The 21,265-nt window shown below is 47.7% G+C and overlaps 3 protein-coding genes and 2 long non-coding RNA genes across 5 annotated transcripts; 3 read left to right on the plus strand and 2 right to left on the minus strand.

The window, feature by feature from the left end:
- Nucleotide 1: 1 nt before the first annotated feature.
- LOC112268972 lies at nt 2–589 on the plus strand. Its single transcript, XR_002960579.1, has 2 exons — nt 2–144; nt 341–589. It is a non-coding gene; the product is annotated as an uncharacterized LOC112268972 (long non-coding RNA).
- A 2,690-nt stretch (nt 590–3,279) lies between these two features.
- Nucleotides 3,280–7,256, minus strand: LOC112268631 (atherin-like). The gene is made up of 3 exons (XM_024454530.1): nt 7,244–7,256; nt 4,207–5,238; nt 3,280–3,714 (listed from the first exon to the last, which is right to left on the minus strand). The coding sequence occupies exons 1-2, from the start codon at nt 7,254–7,256 to the stop codon at nt 4,325–4,327; spliced, it is 927 nt and encodes a 308-aa protein (XP_024310298.1). The 3' UTR covers nt 3,280–3,714; nt 4,207–4,324.
- Nucleotides 7,257–8,463: 1,207 nt separating this feature from the next.
- LOC100833106 (GDSL esterase/lipase At3g09930) lies at nt 8,464–10,293 on the plus strand. The gene is made up of 4 exons (XM_024455399.1): nt 8,464–8,543; nt 8,630–9,207; nt 9,299–9,578; nt 9,685–10,293. The coding sequence occupies exons 1-4, from the start codon at nt 8,486–8,488 to the stop codon at nt 9,921–9,923; spliced, it is 1,155 nt and encodes a 384-aa protein (XP_024311167.1). The 5' UTR covers nt 8,464–8,485; the 3' UTR covers nt 9,924–10,293.
- Nucleotides 10,294–13,396: 3,103 nt separating this feature from the next.
- Nucleotides 13,397–14,374, plus strand: LOC104584898 (keratin-associated protein 5-2-like). Its single transcript, XM_010240711.1, has 2 exons — nt 13,397–13,875; nt 14,047–14,374. The coding sequence occupies exons 1-2, from the start codon at nt 13,397–13,399 to the stop codon at nt 14,372–14,374; spliced, it is 807 nt and encodes a 268-aa protein (XP_010239013.1).
- Nucleotides 14,375–15,831: 1,457 nt separating this feature from the next.
- On the minus strand, nt 15,832–21,096 carry LOC112268970. The gene is made up of 2 exons (XR_002960577.1): nt 20,708–21,096; nt 15,832–16,272 (listed from the first exon to the last, which is right to left on the minus strand). It is a non-coding gene; the product is annotated as an uncharacterized LOC112268970 (long non-coding RNA).
- Nucleotides 21,097–21,265: the final 169 nt, after the last annotated feature.

Here is a 21,265-nt window from a genome sequence, read left to right on the forward strand (position 1 = left end):
TGGGCGAAGCAGCATACATAATTTCAAACACAGCTGCTCAGGCCTTACGCTCAACATTCCTACTTCAGTACAACAGCACAATTAACGGTGGCGATCTTGGTCGTTAAAGCTAAATGCAGACGTACCGGTCTCCCTAGCTTCCTGGTAAATATCTTGCTCTCACTGTTTAACTCTTCTTCTTTGTGTTCAACAGAACGCACTATAATACTGGCATGTCCTGCACATAGTCATGACCCACAACAGTTTTTAGTTCAGTTAAGTTATATTTCAGCCATTTGGACTGGTAGTGCAATTATACATGTGCATTTTTATCGACCTTATGTTACTTTCTGTATCGCAGAACAGGGCGTACCTTTTGTGCGCCAGGCTGCAGGGTATGGAGACGATTTATCTTCGATCTTCATATAGGGAGTCAGTGGGGAAGAGAAACTGCTGTCGTATGGTAAAAGATTCAACGATCTGTAACTTGCTGAAGAAATCTGCAAGATTTAGACATGACTCAGTGTGCAAACAATTTGATTTGGTCCATGTTTTTCAGTACATAAGGATATAGGAACTCATAATTTTGTGATAGGTTTAGGGGAGATAATATGATGGTACACCTCTGGGGGGGGCAGGATGAGCACCATCGCTCGTCTGTCTCGAGATATATGGTACACCATGATGGTTAATGCCACTTTGAACTCGAAGTTCCCATCCGATATGCCCCAACCCACCATGCTCAGTTGCTTTGCTTGGAAAGCTTCCCCGACGTGCAGGTGCAGCAGAGGCACATGTCGTTGGCCAGCTCCTGGCAACCCATCACAAGCTCCAGGACCTCACCGAGGACCTTGCCGAACGCCTCGACAGCGGCGCGCACTGCGGAGTCCACTCCTCCATCAGCTCCGTGTTGCCCTCGCACAGTGACAGACCATGGATGCCCCTTTTGTTCGTGGATGCGGCATTTTGACAAACACCCTGCGTACCTGAGCCATGTGAGGCGCACCGGTCACTCCACCCTTACAAGAGGAAGAAACGGTAAACGCCGCATCCCTCGGCTGGGGCATTTCTCCGAGCACCTTCGCGGCGTTTGCCTCGGCTTGGGAGCGGGACTCCTCCGCCGGTCCAGTGCCGACGGCGGTGCTTTGGATTGGCCAGAAGGCCCCGACCGAGAGAGTTGCCACGCCTCGGCGTCGTCGTAGGACGGTAGGAGTAGGAAAATGGTGAATCCTCGCCGAACCGGCGACGATGACGAGGTGCGAGCCGTTATTGTGCTCCTGCTCAGGCGCCATTCCTGGGTCGATTTTTGGGTCACATGTTCAGGAAAACCACCCTTTTTAAAAAAAAAACCGTGCACTAATTTCGTTGTTTATCGCGTTTTGGCGGTAAAACAGACGGGGGGCCACATGGCTCCACGCTGGCCCAGGGCGTTCACCGTGTCCGGCCACGGGCGACGCCGCCATAGACTGCTCCGAGGAAGCTCTGGCCAGAGGAGTGCGCTTCGTGGTCGCGGACTGTCAGGGCGCGGGCGCGGCGAGTCTGGCAGAGGACGCCGACCACGACGTGGCCCCGTTCAAGCAGCTCGTCCCAGAGCTCAATACCGGCGCGCTCCCGGCAGAGGCCATGGCCGCTCCGTCTGGACGTTCCTCGAGGCTCTGGGATGGCGTCCGCGGGGAGGCCGCCGCCATCTCCTTTGTCTTCCCCACCGCGCGAAGCCCCTTCCACCCTCGGATTCAAGCCCCGCGAGCCCCAGCCGCCCCACATCGGAGCCCAACCCCGGCCTCCCCGGATTCGATCCCGCGTACCCCGGCCTACCTCGGATTTGATCCAAGCGATCCTCCATCGGGCTGCGTCGCGGGGGCGGTCCGGGGCACGCCTTGGCACTTCGGGGTGCTCTCCTCGTGCGCGCCGGCAAAGGGTGGCGGAAGACGGCGTCGACGACGGAAATCGACGCCGGAGATCAGGCTGCCGTCGGCGGCGTGTAAGACCCCGGACCGGAATTATGCAATTTAGCCCCAATTTGTTAACCTTTGCATAACTCAAGCCTCATATTTACATACACGCATTAATGTGTTCATCACAGGATTTTGCAACATGAATATCATTATCAAACTATACAGAAGAGAGTAATTACAAAGCTCATACAAGGAGCAGAATAATAATTATTACAAAGAGAGGACACATGTCCCAACATTACATCATTACATCAGCGAAAGTCGAATTATGCCCGAGTACGGACAAGAATACAGCATGGCCTGAAGAGGCTGGAAGCTGGAAGGAAACCCGCCACGAGTCTCAGAACCCTGATCTGGATCTTCTGGCTAAACATCGAATCCAACGTCGTGCTCCATGAAGAACCTAGCGGCTCACCGTTCTGCTGGAACTTCTGAAGAAAACAACCTTGCAAAGCAACTAAGTACAAAGTACTCGCAAGACTTACGGGGAGATCTATGCTAGTATGCAACATGTCTCAAAGGAGGGTAAAGTGGGGTTATGCAGCAACAGATATCTGGAGAGACACTCTAATAACAACGTCTAAGTAGAGGATGAGAAACGTCTGCCAGGTAAAAGGTGATTAACCTATTTACTAAACACCAAACAACACAATCCTCATATCACCCCCTCAACACCCTGTGAGGAAGCAATCCAAAGGACACTCACACTTAAGCAGTTTTGAGCATATCCATGATTAAGGCTAATTACTACTCAAGTTTATGAGGTTAAGTTAATTAAATTGATTAAGTTCTCTATGATCAAGTAATGACCAACCACGTCGTCCATAACCGCAGACACGGCTTTCCGAAAGATTTATCCCTACAGGGTGTGCCAATTTACCCGTACACGTTCGTCCAACCCTTGTTACCACTCGAGTAGGAACACACAAAGACGTGTGTCAGCAGGATTGGGCGACACGACGTTTCCAAGCCTCACAATTAATCCAGGGGACCACCCAACTGAGTCTAATCCGAAACGAGAGCCCGGCCGAAACGTCGTACGGACTCAAGAGTTGCGGAAACAGCTGGTAGTGGTTCAGTGTCCGCAGAATGACCATTCCAGACGTGTGCCGCAGTCCTATATGAATGCAAAGTCAACAACAAGTCTCCACGAATCTCTGTGTGCATGCAATGCAAATGCCAAATGAAACGCCCGAACTATGTGGCCCCTGGAAGAGCTATGAAACGAGTACTAAGTCGAGGGGGAACCCATATATTCTCCCATGAGCGGTTAGCGCGAAGTTTCTTGGATCGGCGAAAACGAGAACTCAGTTCTTAGGTCGGCGCAAATGGAACAAATCACCAATGCGTTCGAGCACGGCCTCCCATCGTTGCCTTGTTACAATTTAATATCATATCACGGTTCAATAATTGCAATTTAAATACAGGAAGTAGCATGTGGATGTAGCAATTGTGGAACCACAGATATAAGAATAGTAGATTCGCAACTAAGCATGACATCTAATGACCAAGATGTAGGGCATCAACAAACATGTGACATGGTATTAGGACAAGTAACAAGACATAAGGCAATAAGTGGAGCTGACTAAAAGCTATGCAATCCTAGAGGCATCGTGACCAGAACTGAGAACGTAACTTAGTGCAAGAAAGAGAGAGAGGCATTGGGTATAATCAACATGTTCAAGAAATGGCTGCTTGCCTGGAGTACTCAATTGTCCGGAATTGAGCAAGAATTCTGGAAGAAGAACACAAGCGTAGTCGTCGTTGTAGGAATCGAAGACTAGCGAGGAAGAAGCAAATCCACCACATAAAAGGAAAGTATAAGCATACACGATACACATGGTAATTAATATGCGCAATCAAGGGATGATGCGTGACATAGGGATGATGCATGACATATTAAGTATTCCGATAATAAATCCGATTTACAATTTACCAAGTTAAATTGAGTCCGAAACATCTACACATAGCATCTAAACAACTCCATATGCAAGGAATAGAGTTTAATTGATTAACTACACACAACAATGTGATAGTTGTATTAGCATGCATGACAATGACATGAATAGGTGCGATGCATGCTTTAAAACAAGAACGACACACCAAACAAACAACTCGGTCGGGGTTGCACACGCCGGTGGCAACGATGTACCTGCAACTAGTGCTATCGATACAAACACGGACATCTCATACAACACATGCGTTTCATATATTGCAACCTACGGGTTTCCGCCGAAGAACGGTCGGTTCACGGGACGGTCGCTCGTTATACCTTGGACACGTGCGGCGTCGCGATGTAGAGGAAGTAGTCGACATAGTCATACACGTAGTCGTCATAGGCGAAGTAACTGTTCACGTAGGCGATGTAGTCGTCGCGGCGAAGTAGTCGTTCAAGGCTCCAACTCCGGGGTTCGTCGGTCTTCGCGGCGCACGGCAAGGTCTTGAGCAGCGGCACGGCGAAGCACACGCAGAGCGGCGGCAACGTCAGCACAGCAGCAAGCACATGGAGGCGCTGACCAGCAGGGCCCACACGTCAGGATTCTATTAATTTTAGAAAACAGAAAAGAAAAGGGGAAAAGGCCACGGGCCTGGGCATTGCTGGGCTTTGAGACGGGCCAGAGAAGATGGGCCAGGAGGGGGCTCGGCTGGGCTTGGGCGAGCCGGGCTTGCTCGGGCCTTCGGGCTGGAGGCAGAGGAGGCTGGTGGGGAGCGCTGCAGGCGGGCAGAGCAGAGGAGAAAGGGAGGCGCGCGTGCGGGCATGCGAGGTGGAGGCGGCGCCGGGCGGCGGGGCGAGGCGCGCGGGCGGAGCCGGGTGCTGGCGGCGCGGCCAGGAGCAAGGGGAGAGGCGCGCGGGGTGGTGGTGCTGGAGCAGCAGGCGGGCGGCGCGCGTGGTCGGCTTGGCGAGGAGGCAGACGATGCAGGGCTGATGGTGCGGGCACGGAAGAGGAAGAGGCGCGGCCGGGCGGCGCTCGGGGAAGCAGAGGGCGGAGCGGGAGCTGGGCGGCGCGCGAGGAGAGGCGGCGCCGGCGGTGAGCTCGCGCGGGAGGCAGCAGGCGCTCGCGGAGCTGCAGGCGCGGGGAGAGGAGGGCGCGCGGGGCGGACGCGGGCGACGGGGAGGCGCGCGCGAGGGAGAGAGAGCCAGGGGGCTTGGCCACGGGAGGAGCTCGCGGGAAGGAAGCTCGCGTAGAGCCAGCGAGGTGGAGGCGCTCGGGGAAAGAAGGAAGAAGAACGGAAGAAGAAAGAGCTGGCGGCGTGGCTTGGGAAGAAAAAGGGAGAAAGAAAAAGAAAAGAAAAAAGGGATTAGCTTATAGGCAAAAGTTAGGATTCGACCAACAAAAACCTCAAACAAAAAATACAGTTTTGCAATTTTAGAGTTTCGCAATAAGTCAAGAGACAAGAGGTTAAGTCTAATTAAATCCGGATTTATTTTGTCAAACCAAATTAGATTTTCTACAAAATAATTTTAGGTTTTCGCGAACACAATAAAAAGACAGCAAATGACAACAAAAAAGTGACATTTCGTGCAAACAAATAATTATTTCATGCAACATGATGCTAATGACATGGCAAAATAAAGATGATGAAACGAACAAAATAAAGATGATGACAATAATTAAATTACCAAACAGTCCAAAAGAATTTAAAAGGAAAATGGTTGGTATCGGTATGTTACACGGCGGGCGGCCGGCAGTGGATGCGTGCATCGCGGGATGGCTTCGGTACGCGGGAGAGGAGGTCGAGGGCACCGGAGGGCTCGCAGAGGCGTTCCGGTGCTCGATCGCAAGCGGCGGGGCCGGTGGAGTTTCGAGGCGGCGACGCGAGCACGGGCGCCGCTAGGCCGGAGATGGGGATGAAAGCCTCTGTGCGGCGCGGCGGCCTTGGAGCGAGTCGACGTCCACGCGGTGCAGATCCTGAAACGAGGCTGAGCAGCTAACCATATTGGCGCGGATTCGAGGGCGAGGGCAGGCCGGAGCAGCCGGGCGAGGCTCGTCGGAGGAGAAAACAGAGAGGATTCGAGGGAGAATTAAGGAAAGGAGCTCTCGGTGGGGAAGAAAACCAGGGAAGGAGCAGGGGTGGAGGAGAAATAGGGAGGGAGTCGGGGAGCTGGCTTGGGGATAAGGGCGAGGGCGCTGTGGTGGAGCAGTGCAGCCGGACGGACGAGACGGTGAGGTGATGGCGGCCATGCGGCTACAGAACGACGAGGACGGGAGCAGTCGGGGCAGGCTAGGGGTCGGGTCTGGACACGACACGGTGGACGGCCGGGGCCAGCGTGTTGCCGACGTGGACCTTACATGTGGGTCTCCCGTCAATTTTTCTGTCAAAACACGATAAACAGCAAATTAGTGCGTGGGAGTACAACGGACCGAGAAAGTGGTGATAATTTGAAAAAAAAGGTGGTTTTCCTGACATGTGTCCCAAATGTGATGGTTTTACGTAATTTTCTTTTTTTTAAGGATCCTCTAAAAAAACATAGGTTGACTGCACTACACCTACGGCGCCTCCTCCCTGGCCGCCAGCAGCCTCCGCCCCACGGGTCGCTTCTCCGACCACCTCGTCCGGCCCGACATCCTCGCCACGATGCTCAACATGGGTAGACTCGAGGGCCCGCCGGCGCGCAAGCTGACCATTAAGAACTACTGTGACGTGTTCGGGATGAACTTCACCATCGGCGGCTCGATCTCGCGTAAATGTAAATTGTAAATAACTATTCGATTGCATCATCACACAATTTACAAGAGGTCCAACTCGGTGCTGCTAAGTTGACCCTGCGTAGGAAACGCCGTTGTAAAGAAGTCGAATAATAAACGCTTCAAGAGCCTTGGTTAAAACATGCAAAAATACACAAAGTTTACAAACAAAAAACAAATTCTACCTGCATACATAGAATTTATCTCGTATGATATTTTTTAAAACAAACACGTTTTTTTTACAGAAAAATGCGAAGATATCACGCCACAAATTAGTTCGTTTATGAGATGCTTATGCTTATCAGGTACTACTAATTCGGGGCTGCCTGATGCATGTAAACTGCATACATAAACTTTGTTGTTTATTACCTTATTTTACATGATATTTGCATCACTTTACATGTTATTATCCTTGTTTTTAGTGATTTAGGAGATTTTCCTAATAACCCTCATTTATTTGGTATTTAACTCTGGGCGGCAGAAAATCCATTTTCATTGTTTTTACTCTGTCAGGAGCTACGTAACTCATCCGGACCTGAAATTTCACGAGGATCGTTATTTTTAAAGGACAAAGATTGCGTGCAAAGGAAGCCTAGGCCGTGCCATGGGGCCAGCTGCTACCTGTCGCGTACATCGTATACAGACCAGCCCACACATTTTTCAAATATATGGACTAAACTGCTCATAGATTACTTTTATTCTCTCACGGAAAGAAAAATATGAGTTCTTTTGAGAACAACGACCTGACTTTATTTATTTATTTTTGAGCGAATGATCTGGCTTTATTTATTTTTTAGAACTGTCTGGCTTTATTGATTAATAGAAAAAAGTAAAATAGATGGAAACAAGCTAAACGAACATAAGGAACGATCCACTATAGAACTAAAAGCTACATCATGATCTTCCGAAATCAACATCTCTAATCCATCTTCCGCACTTTGACGTTTCTCCATGTAACCGGTAACGGAATTGCAGAACACCGTGATTGCACAAACTGGACTAACATTATAGGTTTTAAAAAGCCGCTTGAGTCGCCCACCTCAAACAATGAGAACCTAAGATCGTTGAACGTACCATGACCGGGACACACCCCTTACAAGGCAAGTTGTGAAACTGTTTCTCCGTTGATGAATTGACAAGAAAAAAAACCAAAAACATCAAAAGAAGAATTGCGAGAACCACTGACTCCATGAAGTAGAACGCGACGCCTACGCCAGGACGGGGACGGAGTCAGGACATAGATCTTCTAAACGACGTCATCTCCACCGTCAAGATGCCACCGTGAAGAACACACAAACCTAATCAGCAAACTGCAAAACAGATGCTAGATGTTGTTCCGTGGTTCCCCGTCTCTTAACGCGGAAACGGCAGTCAGAGGCGAGGGGACCGTTGGAGATTAAAATTCCCTTCAGCTAGGTCTTCTCTTGACGGCTATGGTTCATAACAGATACGGGGAGCTGCGGAGACCGGAGAGACAGCGTTGCGGCGTGGATTTGGTATTCAGTGAATGTAGTACAACCGATCGAGAACGTGAGTGCCAGCTTGCGCAGCCCAGCCCAACATCGCCGGTTTCAGCGCAGGGAGAAACGCAGTGACGGAAGAACAAAACCTGGACCGAAGAACAAAGCCTACTCGCGCAGCCCAGCCCAGCCTAACAGAGCAGGGAGAACAGAACGCAGCGACAAACGGACGGAGAAAAGCTCGCGCAAGCCGCGTTTATGCATGCCCCGATCCCAAAAAAATAGTAACAAACTTGATGCCTATCAATTCGGGGCACCTCTTTCCCGTCTAGCCTATAAGTACAGGCGCGTGTCATACGCCTGAGTATCCAGCGACACGAATCACACGATCAGAAACATAGATATGACGAAGCTAGCAGCGACCTCTCTCCTCATCCTCGCTGTGGTTCTGCTGATAAATGGTAATCTCCTTAGTTGTTGTTTGGTGTTTGATAATAAATCTCGATTAACTGTATTTCTCTTGCAATTCTTTTTTGGGTGCAACTAGGCGTGCAATCTGTCAAGCAATCGGTCAAGGCTCCTGCGCCTGCACCATCTGACAAGTTTCCCGGGAAGAAACCACGTGTCGGAGTGAAGAGCGGGCACTCCCATGTGTACAAGATGTTTGTGTTCGGCGACTCTTTCGCCGACAACGGCAACCTCCCGAGGTGGTGCTCTAGCCCGATCACCCGGCAGTGGCACTACCCATACGGTGCCTCCTCCTTGGCCGCCAACAGCCTCCGCCCCACGGGCCGCTTCTCCGACCACCTGGTCCAGCCTGACATCCTCGCCACGATGCTCAACATGGGCAGACTTGAGGGCCCGCCGGCGTGCAAGATGACGTTGAAGAATTACTGCAACGCGTTCGGCATGAACTTCGCCGTCGGCGGCTCGGGCGTCTTCGAGCCGTTCCTGCCACCGCTGCCGCACCGGCTCAAGCTGACGACGCTCGCTGCCCAGATTGACCAGTTCGAGAAGCTCCTCCATGACCGCGTCATCGGGAGCTGGAACCTCGAAGACTCCATCGCCCTCGTCGCCATCTCCGGCAACGACTACACCCGCGTCGCCAACGCTAGCAGCAACGAGGTACGTATAATCATTGTGCCATCCTAGTCGATCGATAAGCTTCCATTAATTTACTATATTTAAAAAAAATTGTGGTTTGTTCCATGCGTAGATCTTTGCGTTTGTCAAGAACGTCACGACGGAGATCGCGGCGAACGTGAAGAGGCTGCAGGACCTCGGCATCAACAAGATCCTCGTAAACAACCTTCACCCTCTCGGGTGCACGCCATGGCAGGCCAGGCCAAGCAACTACACCAAGTGCGCCGGCTTACCCAACGTGGGATCCAGCGTCCACAACACCGATCTCCTCGATAAGCTCGGCGGGATGGAGAACGTCAAGATCGTCGACCTCAACACCGCCTTCTCCAAAATCGTCGGCGAACAACCCCCTGGTACACACATGTTTACAACTAATTTGTTTGTATCTTTCTGGTTAATTTGTTTGTGCAATAATCCGATTAATCGATTGATGTATGAATCTGTGTTACCCTTGTTTAGGGTCGGGGTCGGAGCTGGCGAAGCGGTTCAAGTATACGCTGAGGCCGTGCTGCGAGAGCTCGGATCCGGACGGCTTCTGCGGGGAGTGGGGCGAGGACGAGCATGATCGGCTGTACACGCTGTGCAAGGACCCGAGCAAGCACTTTTACTGGGACGATGTGCACCCCACGCAGGCTGGATGGCAGGCCGTCATGGACCAGCTCAAAGTTGAGATCCAGGAGTTCCTCGACGTGTTCTAGCTTGGCTAGATATTGTTCCATGCGTGCCGTGTTAGTAATTTTTTGGTTCGTTGGGTCGTCTGTTAATTGTCGGTTTCGAGTGTCGTTTAGGTTGGTTGTTTTTGGACGGCACTATCTCGATGCCATAGTTGTGTGAGTTATGTTTGCATCTTGTTTTGTTGGTCTTCATGGAATGGTTCAGTTCTCCGGAAATTAATCAACAATCAGCTAGTACTAGATGCCTTTTATTTCTCAAAGGCCAACGTTTTGCGATCTTCTCTCCTCTGTTCGACGCAGTTTCTGCAGAGCACATTGCCCTGGCCAAATGCACATTAGTGCTGCTGAGCTTTGTTTAAAAAATCCATTTGTACAGCCAAATTCTAGATCCAGAGGTGTTTCGTTGCGTACAAACACACGTCTGAAATGCTGAGTTGGTAGCAAGAACTAGGGTGGCAGATCCCCGTCGCCGGCGCCGGCGCCGCCCCTGGTTGGCTGGTTAATTAGGCGTCGTAAGATAGGCAGCTAGGTGCTTGCGCAAGGATCTGGCCACCCTGTTTGTGGGAACACCGCAGCACGCGGACACTCTGGAGGTGCGCACGTCCGCGACCTGTTCGTGGAAATGCCGCAGCAAGCGGGCACTCGAGTCCCGGGCCTCAGATTCCGTTTATCCTCGTCCTCTCCGGTTGTGGGAAAACGGCGGCATATCGTGCCGGCCGGCCGCTTCGCCTCCGCTGGTAGCCCGTTTCTGACGGCAAGCCCCACTACCACCGTGCTAGACTGGTACTAGTAGTAACACCAACCCACCCAGGCATGCTCTGCTTTCTGCTCCATACAAAGAATGCCACATAGCCAAATGCTCTGGAACTTCCCCCGGGAGTATCTTACAGTCTCGAGCTAGTCTCATCTTGTGTGCAGGTCACTAGGCGGCTGGCTGACATGGCACTGTGGACTGGGCTGGGTCAGGCGGCGGCGGTGGCGCAGCTCGTCGGCGCCGACATCGGCGGGCTCATCTCCATGATCATCTCTGGAACTTCTCCCAGGAGTACTTGATCGTCTATGAGTACATGGAGAATAGCACACTCTACGAGCACCTGCACTGCGAGCCCTCCTCACAGACGAGCGTGTCATGGAAAATGCGCATCGATGCGCTTCTGGGCGTGTCGCTTGCCATCGAGCACTTGCAGTGCCACACCGTGCCGCCGGTCATCCACTGCTTACATCATAATATCTTCCATATGTAAATACAGAATGCTGACACTTGGCTACTCGTATATCTTCCATATGTAATAAGGTTATCAAAGTAACCCGATGTACATTCGAGTAACTAATTTTCTCCTCCCCTGCAAAAAAAAAACTAATTTTCTCCTCGGTGGTCGAGGTCTTGCACAAGTTGGAAATCAACACATATCAAACCACGTCAACAACCAATGGTAATTGTGAACTCCACTTGTAACATTCATGGCGCAGATCTTGACTTGGCAACCTGTGCAATTTACATAAATGATCCAATTTACGTAATCGTGCAGATCTCGCCCTTGCACATGGCTCTTGCTAATCTACTTCCTCCGTTCCTTGAAAGAAGACATACTTAACTTTCATTAAGGCAAGTCTTTGACTAAGAATTAATCTATTAATATGTGGCTCATAAAATATGAAACCACAACTAATATATAGTACTTTTGATAGCGAATCTAACGATACTAATTTAATGTCACAGAAATCATAGCTTAACATATTAATTTATAGTCAAAGTCTTGTCCTAATTAATGAAAGCTAATATGACCTCTTTCAAGGAACGGAGGGAGTACATTTCGCATATACACCGGTGGAGCCAGCATGGTGGCACGGTGGGGCCTGGACCACCCTAAGAATCCGGCACATGTTCACAAATTATTGTTAACAAAAAGAAAAAAATTCGAAAAAACCTATTGCTCGGTTGAAAAGTTGCGGCCCAACAACCAACAGGCCGAATAGTACGCTACTAACCGCATGGGCGATCTGTCTTCACAAGCGCATCGTAAACCGCACGGGCGTTCCATCTTCGCAAAACGCTTCGTCTCTCCCTACTGCTGTGCCTGTACGACTACAACTCCCAAATCCCCAATTCCCTGTTACTCAATTCCCCACGAAATCAAAGTTTCGGTCAGGCAAGAGGCGCTACCGCACCTGTAGAGCTGAGTAGGACGCGGGGTGAAGGCAAGCAGCAGGCACATCACTGGAAAGGAGTGTTCCAAGGCGGCCACGCCGTCGCCGGGCATCGCAAGACACTTCCAAAGTTCCAATCTTTGTTCGTTCTGAAGCTTTCAAGCCTAACTTAAGGTGTGCTTTTGTGGGAATTGAGAATTCAGATCATTAGATGTTGCTTTACATTGATTGATAATTCATTGTACTGAACCTAAAAAAATTTAGTCGCCCCACCCTAAACAAAAATCCTATCTCCGCCACTGCACATATATAGTGCATTTCAGTAACTAATTATCTCCTCGGTGATCAAGGTCTTCACCAAATTGGAAGTGAACGCACATGTCGAGCCACATCAAGAACCAATGGTAATTATGAAGTCAACTTGTAACATGCATGGTGCAGATCTCGACATGGCAATTTGGTGCAATTTACATAAACAATCCAATCAACCTAGCTATATATAGTTGATTAAGTCATAGGTATGAACCTAGGGTCTTGCACTACACGAGTGCCTATAAAAATTGCATATATATTCCAATTACGAGTACGAGAATTGAAAGAGATGAAAATTCTCAATTATCTACGACGTCTAGGAGATAGATAGAATATTTTCAGCAACAAGAAAATCGGAAGAATCTTTCTCTCTGTTCACTACCATTCCGTGTCTTCGACTTCTATTAGTTTTTTTTCTTTTTTAATGAAATAGCTATAGTTTGATATAAGAATCTATTTCTCAAAGTAATGGAAACCATTCTCTTATAGGCTCTTGTGTTAGCTCTTCATTATCTCTAGCTTAATCCTAATTGTGTCTACACTAAGTAGGAACAGAGAGACGAGAGACTAATTAATTGCGGCTTGAGTCCAAACATATGTATGCGGGGAATCGGTCAAGATGAGTAGTCATATTTATGAAATGAAGTCAACTACTAATATGACAAGAATGGCCCAGATCTTGACTTGCAACTTGGTTCAGTTTACATAAATAATCGTTCATCCATATGTGTAGTTTAGTCCTGCTAGCTATACGCCTATACCAAGGGTCGTTCTTGGATGGCTATAAATTGCATCAACCAATCCTTCATATGTACACCACACTTAAGTCTTCACGTTTCATCCCATGTCTTGGATCTTCCGTAGCTAGGCAATAGCTAGTAGCTCTAGAAAGTTGCTTGCTCTGTTCACAACGCAATGGCTTCGGGGGCAGCCACTCTCGCTCTCAAAGTCGCCGCCCTCACCGCCGCTCTTGCCGTGCTGGCCGTGCCTTCCTTGGGGCGTTGTCCGTCTCTCGGGCCGGTACCACCGCCTCCACCATGGCAAGCTTTACCACCACCACCACCACCATCGTATGCATCGCCACCACCAGCAAATGCATCGCCGCCGCCACCACCATTGCCCACATCACCTCCACCGATGCAGGCATCACCACCGCCGCCACCGTCATATGCATCACTGCCGCCCCCGCCATTGTCCACACCACCACCACCGATGCAGGCATCACCGCCACCGTCGCAAGCATCACCACCATCGCCATGGCCACCGGCCCCCGCGCCAGCACCAGTGCCGGGGCGATGATATCATGCAACGACTGTTTCACGCAGTGCTACGTGCCGTGCCGCGCCACCGTCCGGTCGAATTGCAGCGGGCAATGCGACGGCGTCGAATCCAGCTGCAACTACTGCAAGACGGAGATCATGAAGAACTGCAAGGCCAGCGGCAGCTGCGACGACGGCAGCTGCGACTGCGATAAGCTCGACACCGCCGGTTCATGCACCAGCGCCTGCACTACCCGGTACTGCGACGGCTGCACGAACGCGCTCGACAGGCAGTGCACGGACAACTGCGGCCGCGAATGCTCCGCGCCCAGATGCGTCCCATGGGAGCCTGCACAGGTGGCGCCGGCGCCTTCGACGCCACCTCCGGCTCCGGCACCGGCACCGGGTCCCTCGCCGGTACGATGCAGCGACTGCTTCGCGCGCTGCTCCGCCACCGTGGCTGCCAAATGCAGCAGGAACTGCGACCGGCCGGCGGGCTGCGACGACTGCAGGTCGGCGGCGCTCCAGGGGTGCACGGCGTGCTGCAGCACCGACGGCAGCTGCAGCGGCGGTGGAGGAGACTGCGGCGCGTGCGACTACGACTGCGGCCGCGGGTGCGACAGCGCGGTGGACAGCAGGTGCCGGGGCGCCTGCTACGTGCAATACTTGGCGTGCTGGCACTGCCAGACCGGGGAAGGACAGCAGTGCGCGCTCGACTGCATCAGCAGCGGCTGCTCCAGGAACCAGGAGTATTAGCAAGATGCATGCATGTAGGGCTGGCTTAATTAATTTGCATCTGTTCCTTGGATCCTGGTCAACGTGCTTGCTTAACTGTATATGCATTTATATATGTGCATTGGAAGCGGTGATGGAACACGATGGCTAATAAATGTAATAGTATGATGTACTCCTAATAAAGCCGTCTCGATCAACCTGATACGAGTTCTTTGTGATCATATTCATAATTGGATTGAAATTTACATGTCTCCGAATTGTTAACTGCCTCTAACTATAATTGTAATATACTAGTAACTAGCACCGTGGCAAGGGCATCATCTTAAGGTGCCGGAGAAATAATTTTATTGTTTGATTCTAGATATTATTTTATTCAAAATAATACATTGCTATACTTTCATTGTGCCGTACGATGTAGAAGGAAGAACATTGTAACAGTCAAATTTTGATGTTTGTCGTGGAGGATTGATAGTGCCACAGATTGTAGTTTCTGCATAAACCATTGGGATGCAATCATCGACGACTCTATCTTTGGTTTATTTGACAATATTCTGCAAGGATACATATTATAGCATGATATACATATCTTTTTACTGAAGTGAACAATTAAATTCCAATTTTTCATACTGGCTGGATCCATGCACCTGAGCGGTAAAAATCCGAGCACCGAAAATCGAACTAAAACTACATTGCATTTCTTTTTCTAAATGATTGCAAGACAGGCATGTAAATTGTGAATGATAATTGGCTGTGAATAACTAATTACTTCATTAATCAATCATATACAAGTTGTTGGGCAGGGCTGCTCAATATTGTTTTTCAACTAAGGATCAAAAGCTAGCAAGAAGCATGAGGTGATAATCACTATAGTGATCAGCATATTAGGAAACTGTAAAGAGATCGACTATTGTTGTTCTCACAACTCCAGGTTTGTAGCCTTGTGTGTCTCATGTGGGACGGATTATCCTTTCAGTGGTAGGCGACATACCTATTGCTAGAAAGGCATGAGGTGATGAGTTCATCAATCTTAAGACTTCGCGACCCCGATCTTCTATAGGCGATAAAGTGTGGTGTCGTAGTGTACATGTGTGTCGAACTGTGGGTGTGTTTTTACAAAAGACCGTTGAAAAACACTGATTTTCATAGAGGAGCTGTGTGAGGTATTACTATATTAAAATTGTTCTGGGCAATAGTACTCTTATAAGGCAACCTAGAGTACCCTTCAATATTTATTTGGTTGGATACATGCTTTTGGAAGGTCATCGCACAATACTGCCATAGACTAATTCAGAAAACAACACATCAGAAGCTGTCAAAGATTCAAGGAACAGGGAAAACTTTAGTACATCCAGTGAGTCTGAAGATTTTTGTGGTCAAATAAGTTTCTATTAAAATTTGATATGAAACAATATAGACAAATTTCAATGGTTCCATAGGGAAAATATGTTATATTTAATATAGAAAAATTTCAATGGTTCTATAGGGAATATATGTTATATATATAGCCAGTAAAATACAAATGTCATATCATACTATCAAGATGTAAACTGAATCTCTTAAGAGAATGTTAATGTGAGAGGATAATAAACAGAATCAATGATAATTGACCCAAAAATCTGCAGAAAGCAAAATAATGAAGAAACCGTGATCTTCAAGATGGGCATGAAGAGACGCACTGAATAACCTTGCTTTCTCATTGAAAAGATGACAATTAAACATGTACATAGTAAAGACATGTGAACCTGTTACAAAAATTATATATAGTACGGTAGAATGACAGATGATGTAGGTGCGAACTGCAAATGATGAATATTGGAAAACATCTTATGATTAATAAACTGATTAATATGTACACAATAAGTAAATCTGACCTTTTGTAGGAATTTGAAGGACTCCTTTGCTGCATCAGAAAAATTTCCCTGTAGGTTTTATAAAAACTTTAGGGACTTCTTTGCAGGAAACACAAACTATAAGAACATAAGAAAAATAAGGTAAGTTGTATGAATAATAGATCTGAATTATACTACCAGCTGTGGTGGAATTATATATGAGGGAAACATAGCATATATAACATGCATGTACTTTCCTTGCAGAAATTTAGAGAAGCATACAGAAAATCCTTGAGCTATATAGTTTTGTAAAACTGTATAAAGCCCTATAAGAACCTGGACATATACTTTGATTTGCCATTCTGATAGGCTACACCCTTTGCCAACTATCTCTTCAAGGTGAATAATCATATAATATATTTCAGTGTATACCATATTACCATGTGCTTTGCTAAGGAAACAAAAGGAGCTATCTTAAAAATAGATCATGTAGAGGCAATAGGAGAAACTATTGGCAAACAATAAATGAAAGATCGCTTAAATGTCACTCGACATACACTGCTTAATTCCAAAGAGCGCCTGGGAAATCAATGAGTAAAGGTATTGTAATCGTACACGCAGATCAAGATAAGCAAACTGGGATAAAACTGCAAGTAATGGCACACTCAGTAGTGATGTTCAGCATGGCAGTTGGACCTGGACGTTCAGGGCTTGGGGGAGGAAAGATCCATGACGATTATTGGTCTTCCAAAGCGGCAGAATTAGGCAATGGATCATCCTATGATTGATCGAGAGGAGAGAAATTTAGGAAGCAAAGAGAACTCAGCAATTTTGGGGAAGATGACAAAGATTCGCTGCAACTGCACCAATGCTGTAACAGAGGCTAGAAAAATCCGGCAGCGATTGCTTTGCACAGTGATGCGAGACTGCTAGAATTCTTGTTCGTTTGCCTGGGTCGGAAACACAGTTGCTCTCACAAGATTGGACGGATTAATAAAATCCAATAGTGTTTCAGATCCAATGACGTCAAGATTCCAGATCTAACAGAGCATCATCAAGGGGATCGTGTGCGTTGCCGATGAAGCGCTCCACCGACGATGCCATGGCAGGCAGTGGCGGATGGTCAGCGGCGCTAGGGTGGAGATCGTCAGGTACGGGCGACCGGCGCCTCCAAGAACCCCGACGTGCATGGTGGGGTTCCTGCAGCTGTACCTGCCCCGATGGAGACTGGAGATCGATTTCTTTTTTTTTAGGGAGACTGGAGATCGATCTTGGGCAACGGATGGCATTCGGATCCTATTTTTAGGGATGGTTCCCTAAAAAAAAACGGAAGATGATGTGCATCGGAGCACGTATATCTAAACCGTTGATTATCTGTTTTATAACACGGGTCCACATAATAGATGGCTAGATGTTTTGCTTTTTTGTGGGATTTTCTAGCATCTCTATCTTTTTTGTGATTGTTCCGTCATGTACTTTTAATATATAATAGATGTCTATCCGTGAACATCTAAAAAAATACATCTACATGGTATTTGTGATAGTTTATTCTAAAAAATAAACCCTAAAAAATAGATCAAAATGATAAAATAACCAGGAATACATGATTCAAATCCCAGACTTGGCATGGGTGCTCATAGGGGCAGGGTGTGCGTGCGTGCGTGCGTCGTCGTAGGGTTGAGTGTACGTGCACGTGTGTGTGAGAGTGCTTGCGTCCGTACTGTGTTTCCTAAAAAAAGAATATTAAAAAAAACTCAACAAATTTAAAATAATTCAGAAATATACAAATATTAAAGAAAATCATGAAAACATGATATTTGAAAAGCATGTTCCTACATTTAAGGCCCCTTCTATAGTGCTTCAAAAGAGTATAATCTCTATACTAAAAGTTGTTTATTTAAGGAAAGTATAAAGTGTTCCTATAAAAGAGCTGCTATCTAACATTTGTGGCGTAGTGTATGTCGAGGCTATTTAACAGCGGTATTAGATAATGGTGATAATGGTTTTTGAATTCATAATACAATGATCTTGTAACCTTAAAAACAAGGAAATTCCACGAGAGAAACTTCAGAAATATTACGTAGATTTATTAAATATTAGACTTTATAAAATCAATTAAAATAATCGTATAACCATAAATTGAACAAAGTAGAACAGTCTAAGAAAGAAACTCTTGAAAATTTACAAATAATTTGGAAAACATACAAATATTATAGAAAATCAAGAAATTTGGGAACTACATGAATAAATTTAAATAGTCTTGGAAATCATTTGCATCCAGTCATAATAATAGAGCAATCAAGGCTACATAGTGTGCCTGTTAACCCTGCTCATGGATTTGTCTCCTTAACAAGAATTCAAGTTCTCAAGAAGTGGAAAAAGTAAGCAACTTTGCAATTTACTGGAGGGAAGTATGCAGCCCATACGAAAATCAAGAGCCCGCAAACCATGTCTATTTTCAGTTCTTGTACACAACATGTATATTTTCAACCAGTCAAAATCTGCTGCCGCCAGAGATCTTCAAATGCAGCATTATGTTTTGTGACATTAGTGCATATGCAAAGTTACCATGAACAAGAGGAAATCCAATTGCCAAGTTTCTGCACAAGTTGGGTCATGATCTCTGTCGGTTGTAAGATCCCCTTGGGTGTTCTTTTACAGGGTCTGCTTGAAGTAAAAGTAATAATGGGTTGATCATGTCTTCACTGCAGAAGAAGTAGCCATTTCCTCCAAAAGTTCCTTTTGCTCCATCACAGCAAATTTGTACATCATAATAACCTTATTTACGTTGGTGAACGTCCTTTTTGATTCAAGCTGGGTGCCGTGCTTATCGGACTTTGGCTCGTCGATCACCTGGTTCCAGGAAACCGGTTGGCATCGTAGGCACATTTGGGTACCTTGACCCTGAGTACTACATCACACATCGCTTCTGAAGCCGACGATTGACTTGTACGGCTTGGGCGTGGCGATGCTCGAGGTACTGACTGGAAAGTGTTGGTTCATCTTGGCTTAGACCGAGTCATAAGGGATTAGGATGAGGGTGGGGCCCACGAACCAATGTTCGTGGCCTTATCCCAACGAACGATACGCACCCTGATCGGGGGTGCCAAAACCAATCGATGGTTCAGGTCCCTTGTCGTGCAATGCTATATAAGAAACGAAATCGGCAGTAGACGTGGATGTGACTCTCGTTCTCATTTTTGATATGGACATGGCCACCACGGATATGACCATTAGAATCCTAATTGTTGGAGTATTCAATAACAATTATAATCAAGTGAAATCAATTATTAAATGTGTTCAATATGTTACTTGCAAAGAGGCAGAGCTACTATCTTATGTGATCTTGTTATGCAGGCATCTTATTGAACTCTACAAGTCCAAAGTGTAGATGAGGCGCCATATCATGCAGCAGGAGATTCAAAGTGAAGCCTATCAAGTCTACTTTCCAACAAATCAAACGGCACATGATTCAGAGCTTGTTAGAGAAAGATACCACGAATTAAAGTTGAATCCGATTCGGGTCCGAGCTGTCAGGAGACCCGAATTTGTTTTAATCACCCAGGACGCATCCGGTGTCCAAATCAAACATACAAGTACTTGTTGGAAAGGTAATTACAATACCTTTCCAACGCATCCAGCCCCACAAGGAGATTCAACGCATGCAGACCGTGGCGGACAAAACAAGCAGACGGATCTGTTTTTCAGTTCCCAAATGAGTTGTAGTTTGTTAGGAAAGTTAGAGATAGACTTGGTTTCAGCCTCCATACTCAAGGTGGAAGAAAATCTCTCTCCCTCCTCCTTTATATACCCCACCAGCCCCCTTTGGAGACTTGGGTTTTGATTAGATAAAGTTTAGCCATCTTTGCTACTTTCATATAATCGCGTGTGTCGGTTAGACCACCTGTTTTACCGTCGTCAAGACTCCAACTTATCGTCTCGTTGAGACATTGGTTTGATATAGTATATTCACAATTTCAGATTGCATCTGCTATTTATCTTGTTCTTACTTGTTCTTCGATTGCTTGCAGGAACAAAGACCTTCGTGGTCAGATTGATCGTGCCCCCGCATGATCAATAACCCTCTGGAGTTGGTGTATCGATTGCTAGTGCTCTAAATAATTACCAGTGCATGTTTAGGCCTAGCCTAATGAATCTTAAGTCCTAACAATGGTATCAGACGCCTAATCTGGTAAAATTAGAGCCTATTTTGTTCACTGGTTAATCCTCCGATTAGGGTTAAGATTAATACTACTTAATTACTTTCTGTCACTGCTAATTGCACATGATTAAGGACTAATTAAGGTTAGATTAGCACTGCTTTTTCCTAATCGGATTTTTGGCCGTGGGTTTCATGGGTTTACTCATGCTGTCGGTTAGCAATTAGAAGGAGGGGAATTTTTGAACTGCAAATCCTCAAATGTCAAAACCCTAAAATTTCCCCATATCCAAACCCTAGATAAAGTTCCTGAAACCGTAATGTCAAATCGAAAGAATGCTTTTCGGGATAAATTGATGTGCTTACCTGAAGGATGGCGGCATCTCGTCTCGCCGCCGTCGACTCCAAACGAAGTAGCCGCCGCCGGCTGCCGCCATAAAAAAAAGGCCACGGCGTCGCCTATCCTTCCCTCGGGGAGGAGCCGCACGGCAACTTAGCGTGAGAGGGCGCCGCTGCCGCCACCACGCCGCTCCGGTGCGTGGGAACGCGCTGTGGCCGGCCGGCATCCCCGCCCCTCATCCGCCCGAAGGAACAGGCGTCGCCGGCGGCGACGCTCGACGGAGGAGCGCGCGGGGCTTGCCCTGACGCGCGCTGCTCTTGGGAGCGCAGCCGCCGTGCCGCCCAGAACGCCGGTCGCCGGGTCGGGTCGCCATGGGCGCCGCCGCCGTCTCGGGTTCCACCGAGATTTTCAGGGGAGGAATGGTGAAGTGCGGCGGCTAGGGTTTGGTTTGGGCAGTTTTGTTCGGCCGAGGAGAAGCCATAGCCGTTGGATCTGATCCAACGGCTGCGGATCACGCGGGCATGAAGATGGGCCTGCGGGAAGTAACGAGCCAATTTCGGCCACGGGCTTCAGCCCAAGTTAAA

This window comes from Brachypodium distachyon, chromosome 4 (genome assembly GCF_000005505.3).
Source record: "Brachypodium distachyon strain Bd21 chromosome 4, Brachypodium_distachyon_v3.0, whole genome shotgun sequence".
Taxonomy (NCBI): domain Eukaryota; kingdom Viridiplantae; phylum Streptophyta; class Magnoliopsida; order Poales; family Poaceae; genus Brachypodium; species Brachypodium distachyon.